We start from the raw sequence: 12,830 nt of genomic DNA, 5'->3' as shown, positions 1-12,830 counted from the left end.
AGGGAATCACTGCTCTCAGGAAGGAGAAGGATGAAATGGAATGCCTGAACTCAGGGAAAGAGAAAGGGAATCACTGCTCTCAGGAAGGATGAAATGGAATGCCTGAACTCAGGCTCAGGGAATCACTGCTCTCAGGAAGGGGAAGGATGAAAAGGAATGCCTGAACTCAGGGAAAGGGAATCACTGCTCTCAGGAAGGGGAAGGATGAAATGGAATGCCTGAACTCAGGGAAAGAGAAAGGGAATCACTGCTCTCAGGAAGGGGAAGGATGAAATGGAATGCCTGAACTCAGGGAAAGAGAAAGGGAATCACTGCTCTCAGGAAGGGGAAGGATGAAATGGAATGCCTGAACTCAGGGACAGGGAATCACTGCTCTCAGGAAGGGGAAGGATGAAATGGAATGCCTGAACTCAGGCTCAAGGACAGCCCCTCCCAGCCATCACAGCACAGGGTGGAAGGGAATCTGCAGCACCAAATCTCAGTGAGCTCTCCATAAAATACCCCTTCAGTCTATAGTACTACCCAATCATCCATAAATGCTAATTAACTTTATAAACAATTCTAAACACAATTTTCCATTTACTTATGTAAATTTTCTTTTTACAGAACACATCTTACTCTTATGATAGTTGTAGTTAAGATCCCAGAACTTGACAGACTTGTGCTACTAATACATAACACTCAAAATAATAGACTAATTGAATGCATATATTGGAAATCAAATTTCAGCATTATTTTCTAATAAAATACACAGGCATTCAGCCAGTTTGAGCAGATCAATTAACACACTAATTTTAATGTGATCCACTTTATCATAGATTATAACATAGAAGTTTGATTCATTCATTTTCTGACAGCCAGGACAAGCCCAAGCTGTAACTCCTTACTGTCACCACTCTCTCAAAAAAAAAAAAAATTCAGAAATAAAACCAACAAAACAACAAATCAGCTACAGCCTTCTACTCCTTCTACTGCCAGAAATATTTCCATTAGTAGCCCAGAACCAGAACTTCATTCAACTTGACAGACACTACCTGCATCTTTCAGATTTTGGAAGTAGCTCTGAAAGCAGCAAGAACCCAGATTTACTATAATAAGACCAGGGCTTTGTTGGGTTTGGGTTGGGTTTGTTTTTTTGTTGGTTTGTTATTTAGGTTTTTTTTTTTAAATCTGCACGAGACACACCATGTCAAATGCAAAGGTAAATCCCTCAAGTGATTTTAGTCTGGCTTTTGACCTTTCTGCAGCCTTGAGACTCCCCTCAGCTGCCTGTGCCATGGCCAAGGCCCGGAGAGGATGTCTGGCTCTGCACACACTGGCAATAACAGCCAGTGGCTCTCACTGGCAGAACACACCAGGGCCAAGAGGTGACTCTCCCAAATACCTCCTTAAAGGGGACTGTGCTCTAGAGATGTCTTTACACACAGGATGGGCCCTCCTTGTGCCATTTTTTTTCCCCACCTGTGATGCTCATTTCAGGAAGGAAACCCAAAAGCAGTGACACCCCCAAGGCAGCTCAGTCAGTCCCTCCCTGACAGCTCCTCCTTCTGACACTTCACATTTCCTGGGGCTTGAGAAAGGAGCTCCTCCAAAAGCAGGAGGTGCCTGGACCTCACAGTCTGGGGATCTTTTAACACTTCTATAATAAAAATAGTCACTAGGAAGTAAATTAGAGAAAAGCTTTGGGCCACACGTTCAAGGCTGGTATGGGAATGCTGGGGAATATTTCGGAATGTTGTGGGACACTGAAATGTTGTGGAAGGTTATGGAATGTTGTGGAATATGGTGCAGGACCACTGAGGTGCAGGAGGCCATTCTGGCAGTAGTACTTTCAATTTCCAGATTCTTAATTGTATGTTGCATTGCTACTACAGCACATGATTTTTCCTTTCCTGTCAAGATTGTCTTCCTCCAGAATATCCCTCTGGAATGAGAACATCACTCACAATGCTTCTCAGCTTGTGATATTAAGCTTCTATTTCTCAAGTATTTCCCAGGCATGGGACATAAGATCTTGTAAAATCCCCTCATTTAGCAAGCTAAATAACATTGCTGTTTGGTTTCAGACACTCCTGTAGCACCGCAGCTAATTTTAACTTTAGTCACTTTTCTAAGAATTTCAAAAATTTTTTTTGAAATCTAACTATGTTTTCCTTCTATCTGACTTGATCTCTCTCCTTTCCTTTTCTGAAGCAAAACCAAGCCCATCTGAGTGTTTACAAATTTTGCAATAATTTCCTACTGTACCAACTGAAATTATGGTTGCAGATCAACCAGAACACTTGTGCCAAATATTTTCTTTTATCTTTCTGAAGAAATCTACCCATCACCCAAAGCAACAAAAACCTGAAACCTGACACTTTCTTTGGCCATCATTTACCTTTTTTTTTTTCATTCCCCTTACTGAACTGCAATGCTGAATTACCAGATCTGTTTTAAGGCTTCTCAAAGACTCATGCTGCTTCCCCTTTGATTTCAACCTATTCCTTCATTTTTCACTATCTTCTCCATTGATTATCCTGTTACAAAGTAGATTATTTAACCCCATCTTCTTCAATGCCCAAAACATTTCCTTCACTGTCTTATTCTTCATCAAAACCTGGACTTTGGCTGTTAACAAAACTCAAAGAGTAAGTAATTAAAAAAGAATTTTCACTGTGCAAGTTCAACCTTTTTATGCTCTTCCATATGAGACAGTAGATGAGGTACCACCAGCAGGAAGCTTTGAAACTGTCACTAAAATGGTTCTGCAGAGCAACCTTAAAAACATGTTGCACAATAACCTGTCAAAACACTTCCAAGTTTCCAAGATAAAAAGGCTCTAAAAGGCACATTAAGAAGATGCAGTTATAAATAAATATGATTTTTAGATTTAAGCATCTGTAGGAAGAAAAACAGGAATTTCACTTTAAATGCCCAAGTTTTTTATATTTTAAAGAGAGCTTCTGAAGGTGCCAGAGGTGCTGTGGCTGGGGAACAGGGTGGGTGTTTGAGCCCCAGAGGCAGCTGAACATCTGCCCCTGTGCAGACACAAATGTCACCAGGCCACAGACACCAGTGGGTGCTGCTGGTGTCTCTCCAGCAGGAGCTGGGCAGGCTGGAACTGTGGCCATTCCATCCCTGTGTCACTGCAATGTCTGCATCCTCCCCCAGGGGCTGAGATCTCCTCAGACAACAAGGAATGTTCAGAAAAAACAGAAATAACCAAACTCCTGGCTAAGGAATCAGTACACAGGAATTCAGAACAAAGATCTCAACAACCATCACTGTTCATGTACAGGTGCTTTTGCATTTGAGCAGCACCACAGAATCTAAGGAAATAATGGAAAATATATTATTTAGAATAAAAAATTGTAATCTGACCATATTTTACCAAACTCTGTCCTACATAAGCCTTGCACTGGTTCACCCATCCATCAGAGCAGACTGGGGAACACCAGCTAAACACAGCAAGCTCAGCTCTTACTTTATTTTTTAAATCACAACATTTCATAAGCACCTTCCAAGGGGTCCACAGTGTCTTCCACTGCCCTCTCTAAATATTAATACTGATAAATCAGCACTGCTGATGGCTACTCTGTGCTTTGGTTTTGGATTTTTAACACCTTCATTTATTTTTCACCTTCAGATATTTCTTCCAAGCTGTCTCCTGGTTATCAAGATGAAGTATGCATTCAATAATTTCATGAAGGTAATTTTTTTTCAAATAAATAAGGGTATTCTTTTACTTTTTGTTGCAGAATTCTTAAATTTGCTCTTTCTATATTTTATAGGAATCAAACTTGATGATTGTGTATTTATTTCCTAAATTTAGACTTCACAAGACTTTATATTATCCAAGACTACAACAAAACCAAAAAACCTGTCCAAGAAACAAAATATCAATTCATGAAGGAATTCAGGCTGGATTGAACACCAGGAGGTCCACCCTGCATAAGGCTCTGTGCAGTCAGGGAAACTGAACTAAGGATTTAGGCTACTGCATTTTTCTCAATGTACTTTAAAAAAAACAATCAATGTAACTAACAAGCAGCAGGATACACAGAAAATGATTCACCAAGATGCAGTCGCTGACTGGAGAAAACAGGATAAAAAATAAATAATCATTTATGCATTTTTAATAAATAAGAATTAAGAATGAAAACAACAAGTACATTTTTATAAAGACTTTTAAAGAGTATTTATGTTGGGTAAAATTTTGTGGAATATTTAATAATGTGAACAATTATAAATTAAGAGTACAAACAGAACAGATTAAAGTAGCCTAACTGAGAAATAGATTTCTAAATAAGCAAGGTTTGGGGTTTTTTTTATTTTTAATCTCTCAACTTGTGAACTTTATTGGCATAAAATCAGGAGGCTGTGTTACAATTAAACATGGAGTTGTCTTCAGAATATACAATAAATAACTCAATGAAGATTCAAATACTATTTAAAATTGGATAACTAAGGGATGAACTTATTTGCAGTTAGATATGATATACATGCTGAAATTTACAGAGACTTATCTATACCTATGTGCTCTTGAAACAACATCATCTGAGTTTGTTCTGTTGCACCTATCAACACAAAGTCTCTGGAATTAAAGTTACAAAGGAACAAGCCCTGAGAATTTGCAGTTACCTGAAGACAGGCATGGCTCAATCAAATACTGCAGTTACAAAGAGACTGGAACACATTTAAATTAACAAATGAACAAAACTGTTTAAAAACAAAGTCTAAAAACCTAAGAAGTAAAAAGCCTCTAAAAAATTAATCAGAATTTACTGAATTTGTTTAAAGACCAGAAGTGTAAGCTATGATTCTCCAGTGGCACAGAAACCCTTGGCACCTATTAAATTTCAAAGGCAATTGTAAAAATCATTTCACAGAATTATTTTGCAAGTGTTAGCCACTGTCTCCTGTGTTCCCAAGAACTCATCAGATTTGGGGCTGTATGTGGAGAAACCAGAGGCATTCCAGGCAGGTATGACCAGAGCCTGACCATCAGTTCAAGGTGTGGTGTCACATCAACAGCACCTTCCTTACTGTAACCAAATGTGCTTAGGAAACAAACATCACAAAATTAAATCGTTGTTTGAATGCTGTGGATTGTTAAGTAGCTAAAAAACAGTGAAAGTGATACCTTGGCAGCCTTCAGCAGAATTTCCCTCTCTTGTTCATCTTTCCTTTGCTTTTCCAAACGCTCCAACTGCTCGAAGAACTTCAGCTGGGATCGGACATCTGTGGCTTGTTCGTACCACTCATCATCCTGTGAAACAGGGACAGGCCTTGGGAGAGCAGCCACCTCACCCACACCAGGCATTTACACACTGAGGTGTCACACATTAAAATCTTCCCATTTATTACCAACAATAAAATGATTATTTTTTAGGCTCAGGGGAATGAAGCCAGCCTATGGTTAATAACACAGCGAGAATCTGATAATTTAATTAATATCTAAGCAATTTTAAAAGAACAAGAATTGGTTTATCAGCACCAGATACATGAAAGAGTTAAAAAAAGTAAAACCAACTGACTTAATGATGGAAAATATTTAAAATGCTTAACTTTATTACTGAATAATCCTAACTATAGTTTATAAGCAGGTTCATAATTTATAATTCCTGCATTTTTACTAATCTTGAACTAGTAACAGACTTCGTCAAGAAGCAACATTATAAAAGCATTAAAGCTAAAAACTCCGTTGAGAATAAGCCTCTAACTCCAATTCAAACAGAAACTTGTGACAACTAAGAGTGTGCTAGTTTTCCTAGCACACAGCAACCAGGAGAGTTTATGGCATGAGCCACATGGAGAACACTCAGAATGACAGTCAGAAAAATAAATTTTGCACATTATTGCCATCCCGTTTATCTACTTAATGTTCTCCTTTCTGACTACCATGCTATGAAATCAAAGAATAGCATTAACTAAGAAAAATACACAATACAGTGACAATGCCACATTCCAATCAGAGACGACACTATCTTTTTTTTCCTAAGGATCTTTTAAGACACTGTTTTAAATTCTTTTTTTGGCTTAACATGGACTAAGCAAACTGTTTTCATCTCAGACACCATCCTAGAGAGAAGGAAAGAGGGACTTAACACTTCTGAAGATGATAAAGAATACTGAAAAGAAACGAGGATATTTACTTTTAATCCAATATAGTAGAATATATCCATCAATTGCAATGAAAGATCTATGTGTAGGTAATAACCAGAATGAGTGGTCTTTATTTTTTAATCCATTTTTCTATCACAATAACATTTATTATAGTCACACATCCCAGAGATTGTTATTTTTGCAAATATCACATAGAATTAATCCAACCATGACTCAGGTCATGGGGCACCCAGGTTTGGGAAATAAGATACAATCCAAAGCTGTTTGACTAGACTGCCACTCCAAGAATACAAAAAAATACACCACAAAACCAAGGAACAAACTAAAGCAGAGCTATTCAATGTATATATATGCTAAAGAAATCTAAACACAGCTTAGACAACACACAACTAGTTATTGCCATCTTCCTTGCCACCAGTGTAACAACCACAATAACACAAGTATCTTACTTCTACTGGAGAAGGTATTTCAAATAGATCAAGAAAGATGTTTGATTTATTTGAATTTCAAACTGGACTGTAAATCTTTATTTAAATTTTCCCCTGGTTTGAGATATCAAAATTGTTTCAGTTTTCTTCAGGAATACAATCACGAACAAAAGAATCAGTGAAGAATTTACAGCTGAATTCTTCAGTTCTAAGGCAGACATTGGCAGCTTTTGTAAAATATTAACATTTCTCACATCCAGAAAAGTTACTGTAGATTCCTAAATACCAAAGCAATTTTGATCCAATTCCTGGATACCCTGGACAAAGTGCTGCAGGGAGGGCAGCAGGATGTGGCTGTGTGAGCACAAACCCCCTGGGCACTTTGTACACTTACTTTGTACGACTCCATCCGGTGCTGGGTTATCACTGTCACCTTCTCTATCACTGTCCTTAATCTGCTCTGTGTTGCATGGGAAATAAAAGTAACCACCTCAGCTGGCACATCAGTAATTCCTAGTTTTTTAGCTAAAGCAAAAAAAACAAAACAAAACAGGATTAGCTTACCCTCCATAGGAAAAAAACCTGAAACACAAACAAAGCTCTGAAGGACTTTACATCACTACTTCATTTTCCTGGATAGAAAAATCCATAACAGCGTATTTATGTGGCTTTGGTGACACATTCACGACCACCTGAAAAGGGTGCAACTCTACTTTACAAGCTTAAAAGAAAAATCAGAGAATTTCTTCAACACTTGAAAGCACCTAAGAACTTTGCTGAAGTTTAGCCTGGCACATTAAACTGAGGCATGTCAGAGTATGAGACAATCTGAGTTCTCAGTTGTTCTACACAAGAAAAAACAATTCCTTTATTTTCAGAAGCATTAGTGCAGATGAATTTCAGTGTTGAGCAGGTGAGGGTTGAGAGCAAAGCATTCTGTTGCATCCTTTAGCCTACACCAGTGGCATAGAACCGATAACAGAAATTCTTTAGGGAAAAAAAAAACAACTATTAATTGAAGGCAAAGAAATAAAGTCATATTAAAAAGAGTTGTTTAGAAACACCAGCTGTCCCCCCAACACATATTCATGTTCCATTATCTGGACATTCGATACTTCATGCTAAGTTTTTAAGAAAAGCTAACAGTCTACAGTTTAATGCACTTATATATTTAAAAAACATCCAAACTACAGAAAAAAAAAAAGAATATGGGTAGCACTCAAGGTCTCCTAATTTCATCAAAATAATTACCAAGTATTGGATATAAATTTGTAGGTATATGAATATATGTACTTATTTAAACTGCAGTCCTCCAAAGGCATACATGGTCCTGGCAGGACAGTTTTCTGGGTAGAAAACTCCCTGTGTGCATGCACAGATACAAATATTTCACACAGGGAAAAAATGGGTAGTTGTGTTTGTATGGACCATTGGTGTTGAACCACCACAAAAGAATAAACCTGCTGAGTCGGTTTCCCATTGAATGGACCCAGGACTTTCAATAGCAGTTCGGCCGGGACACACGAATGGTTCTGCAAAACACAGAAATCTCTGACTATTTCGGTCAGCGCTTCCTACAGAGCCAACTGCAAGGGAATTCTCGCTTGGGGAGGGTCCCTGAGCAAACGGGACCTCGGCTGCGCAGAGAGCGAGTGTTGGCTTGGCGAGGCGTTCCTGCCTTTCCCTGGCGAAATTCCAGAGCAAGAAACCCACGGCTCAAACAAAGTGGGAGAAATGAGCACGGGGAGCAGAGCGGGGCGGCAGCCATGGGGAGCCGGCACCTGCCCCTTCCCTTCCCTTGGCACCCGAGCCATCGGGATCTGCCCCTTCCCTTCCCTTCCCATCGGGATCTGCCCCTTCCCTTCCCTTCCGAGCCATCGGGATCTGCCCCTTCCCTTCCCTCGGCACCCGATCCAGCGGCATCTATCCCTTCCCCTCCCCGACTCCCTCCCCACCGGGATTTGCTCCTTCCCTTCGCTCCTGATCCACCGGGATTTCCCCCTTCCCTTCACCCTGCCATCGATCCACCGGCATCTGCCCCTTCCCTTCCCTCCCTCTCCACCGGGATCAGCCCCTTCCCTTCCCCGGTTCCCTCCCCACTGGGATCTGCTCCTTCCTTTCCCTTCAATCCCGATCCAGCGGGATCTGTCCCTTCCCTTCCCTTCAATCCCGATCCATGAGGATCTGCCGCTTCCCTTCCCCCTGCCATCGATCCACCGGGATCTGCCCCTTCCCTTCCCAGCCCCACTCCGCTCCCAAGCCGCGCCTCCCCAGCTCGGTTCTCCACTCCGGCTACCGCTGGTGCTCATTTTAGGGATTCTTTGAAGTCTTCACCTCTTAAACTAACTTAATCACCGGCTCCCTATCTTACATGTTACCTTAAGGATTTCAGCAAGATGTATATATGATTTTTAACTAATTTTTGCTTTATCATAGGGAAAAAAATAAATTAAACCTTTCTTGGTGCCCAGTTTGTCCTGTGTAATAGAGCTGGAGGTGCGCTCAGGTTGCTGAAAGCTGTATGAGTAATGGCATGCAGACACACACATTAAATCCCAATGCTGCCACTGCCACCCAGGCAAATGAAGTCCTTGAAGTTGGGAGGACAATTCCTACAGGCAGGAGCAATTCCTCCAAGCCAGACTGGCAATATTTGAGCACGCGCCATTTTACTACGCAAATGCGTGTAAGCAAAGCCATCACTCAGAAAACCCTAGTCTGAAAGATAAAATGCAAGTAAGAAGGGACATTTAATTAACTAGTACCCAGAAAAGAGGCTTGGAGATGGAAAATTCTGCCCTATTCTAGGTACGGGTGAGAATGTGTAATCATTACAGTTCTTTGAATTTGAGTGTAACTACAGCTACCCAACTTCCCTGAAACACACACAATCCTTTTATAACAAGAATTGTTGCCATCTGGGTTTTTTCACAATAAAGGTCTCTCTAATCTCCATGAATTTTATTCTGAATAAAGTCAACCACTATAGGACTCTTCTTGTCCCTTTAACTCTTCAGAAATTCAATCATAATCTATGGTTGAATTCTCTGAGATACCTGATGCCTTAAGATTCTTATCCTTCATCAGCCTCTGCAATATCCCAGTAACTTTCTTCTCCTAAAGTCCTCCAACTTAAAATTCCCAAGTCCAGAAAACTACCCAGAGGCCACAGAGTCCCTAGGGAATCTGCCCTGGGATTTATCCTTTTTAATGGGTGTTTCAGAGACCTCGGGGGTGAGACACGAAGTCCCCTCACCAGGTCTGCAGATGGCAGCACCCTGAGCAGTGCAGAGGGGAAGGACCTGGCCAGTGAAACCAGAGAACTTCGTGGAGCTCCTGAAGGACAACAGCAAAGCCCTGTGCTCACTGCAATGCCATGGGATCAGCAGCCCTGGTGGGATGCATGGAAAGCTTGGAGGCCAGCAGTGACCCAGGTTCCAGCACTGCACCCTGGCATCCACGGGCTGCACCCACAGCAAAACAATAAATCAGTGGCAACCAACCCACCAAGGGAAGCAACTCCTCCTCTTCACTCAGCCCACACCTACAGTCCTGCACCTGTGGCTCACCCAGTACAAGAAAAGCTTGAAAAAACCTGAACTAAGGAAAAGTCAACATGATGGTCATGGGGGTTGCAGCACACAGCCTACATGAGGAGAACATGAGGGTTCTTTCTCTTGGAGTAAAAAGACTTCAGGGAGAGTTGATTGAGAAGATAGAGCCAGACCCTTCATTAAGGTTGCCTGGAAGAAGAATGAAACATAAATTCATAAACTGAAACAGCTGTTTCTGACTGGATATAGGGAAGAATTTTTTCATGAAGAAAGAATAATGGAACCCTTTGCACAAAAAAGTTGTAGACTGTCCCACCTCTCACGTTTTTAAGACTTGGCCAATTAATGCCCTAAACAACCCAGTCTAAACTGAATGTTGATCCAGCTTTGAGCAAGGTACTAGAGTGATTCAATGGTCCCTGTCCCCCTGCACATGTGCTTCCCTATTCCTCATTACTGCACATACTGCACATCTCTCCTCCATCTCAGATCATCCCCTGGCACATCTCCCAGCCCACATTTGTCCAGCATGCCAGCTGAGCACAGTCAGGGACCCTGAGCCTGCCCAGTCTGTGCCAGAGAGCTCACTGGCAGCCAACCAGGCAGAACAGCAAAGAAAAGCAAAAAATGGGTTCATCCCTCAGCTCAGGCACACAGAGGGGGCTCCATCTAACTCCTGATTTATCAATCGACTCAAAAGTGACCTGAAAGGAAAGAAGAAAGGCAAATGGAATATTCAATCACTTAAGGCTAAAATTCTTTGGAAAACAGGATAGGGGGAAAAGAATACAATTTTCCCCCAAATGAATTAGCATCAAGGAACCAGACTACAAAAAGATTTTTAAAAAGTCATTTTGTCATCCACACGATTCATCATGTGTGGAAGCATCATCACATTTCCCCTGCTCTAAATTACACTGGTTAAACCCTGCTGGCTTGGGATGTCAGAAGCAGGGAGCATTCCAAAGCTGCACACTACACCAAGATTTGGCACACTCCTTGAATACTTGCATTGCACTTGGGGCAAGGGTGGGGAAATTACCAATTTCATCCACATTTGAAAATGCTGGCCTGTTTATCCTTTCATTCACAGCTGCTCACACCACTGTGCTGAATCCACTGACCTATGAGATGTTGTTGTACCACTCCTTAGAGCCTGGCCCTTTTTTGCTTTGTGCTACTCACAAAAATGCCAAATAGAAACTGAATCTAAGTACAGGGCCGGCAACTATTAATTTTCATATGCTTCTATATTAAAGACTTCAGTTTTGTCTTTTTTTCCTGACTTTTTCTTGACTGCCACTTCTCCTCCTGAGATCCACTCTCATTTATATATTTTTTAAAATGACATGTATAAAATGTATTCATCCACTCTCATTTATAAAAAGCAAAACAACACATCTCTAAATGGGAAATTCCTGACATATTCTTCTATTCTGCTTAATTACTTTACCCAGTGTTAATAGGAAAAGGCTATTCTTCCCTTTTCAAGATTCCCTAGATGTGGGACAATGATGTGGAACAGAAATATTATTTATATTTTTAAGAAATGTATAGATACACATATATATTCTAAATCTATAGATACACATATATAATCTAAAATACTAAACACAGTTAATTATATCACAAACATCCTTGTTAATACTCATCTTTCTAATTAAGTTATTAATTATATTTTTATTTAGGCCCTAGCGTTCTGAATTTTGGTCTTAATTGCACCATTTAACCTTTACAATACATACATTTAAACATGTGCAGAAATACATATTTAAGAGAAAATTAAGATTAAAAAAAAACAACAAACTTATATCAACAGAGTGCTTTCCCCTGTCTTCTGTTTTTAAAAAGTTTAACCTCTTTCTGATTTTTAGGTGATCACCTCAATGTGCTTTAAGTTTGATGATGTGGCAATCTTAACTTGCAGTCTTGTGATCAGAAGTATCATATGTGGAATTTGAAAAGAGTTGCTTGCTTTTAAATAATACATTTGTTAAATTTAGACATTTTGGATAACAAGTATATGCCTCAAGTCTTTAAAATTACTTTAGCAATGTAATTTTGAACTTTTCCTAGAGCTATGATAAAAACATCATCAAGGTTACAAAAAAAAAAAAAAAAAAAAAAAAAAGGAGCTGGAGCAAAGCAATGCTCCAAGCTATAATTTTAACCCATCTCTCCAGCTGAATTCAAGTTTTGATATTGTTAAAGACAAAACTAAGGTCATACTCTTTATTCAAGTGCTCTTGCCAGATCTCTATTACACCAGAACTGTACAAGACAATCAAGAATTGATGATTGATTGGAAGAAAACTTCAATTCTTTGTGGCAGAACTCAGTTACAGCACATCCTCAGAGGCATCAGATGCTACTAAAGAGTCACAATATCCTACATGAGAAATATGAGGGACAAATTTGTACTCAAATTGCAAGTTTTGAATCTGCCAAGCATTACAGAACAACACAATAAAGTCTGCCTACATGTTAATTCTTAATTACATGTCTGGAAGCTTTAATAGCAAACCCTGGTTCAATCAGAATTTAATAAAGATCTACAGTATATGAGCATGCAAAGAAGTGTGTCAGGATGTTTTGCTACAAATAAACTATATTATATTTTAAATTTTTTGATATTGCAACAGAGTTACTGTAAAGTCAGAACTTAGATACAAGTTCCAAAATCCTTGAGGGAAAAAACGTTCAGCAATATTATTCTGATATTGGCATATGTGTCAGTAGC

At 39.8% G+C, this 12,830-nt stretch overlaps 1 protein-coding gene across 1 annotated transcript in view; it reads right to left on the bottom strand.

Moving 5' to 3' along the window:
* LOC131563330 (transcription initiation factor TFIID subunit 4-like) overlaps window positions 1-12,830 on the bottom strand; it is a 155,923-nt gene that overhangs the window by 82,701 nt on the left and 60,392 nt on the right. The window contains exons 11-12 of the mRNA XM_058813325.1: window positions 6,931-7,061; window positions 5,126-5,251 (exon numbers count right to left, since the gene is read on the bottom strand). Coding sequence (XP_058669308.1) covers window positions 5,126-5,251; window positions 6,931-7,061 — 257 coding nt within the window. The remainder of the gene's footprint in view (window positions 1-5,125; window positions 5,252-6,930; window positions 7,062-12,830) is intronic.

This window comes from Ammospiza caudacuta, chromosome 13 (genome assembly GCF_027887145.1).
Source record: "Ammospiza caudacuta isolate bAmmCau1 chromosome 13, bAmmCau1.pri, whole genome shotgun sequence".
In the NCBI taxonomy this organism is placed as follows: domain Eukaryota; kingdom Metazoa; phylum Chordata; class Aves; order Passeriformes; family Passerellidae; genus Ammospiza; species Ammospiza caudacuta.
Note: the sequence above shows the minus strand (reverse complement) of the source record. Positions and strands in the feature narration are given on the sequence as shown.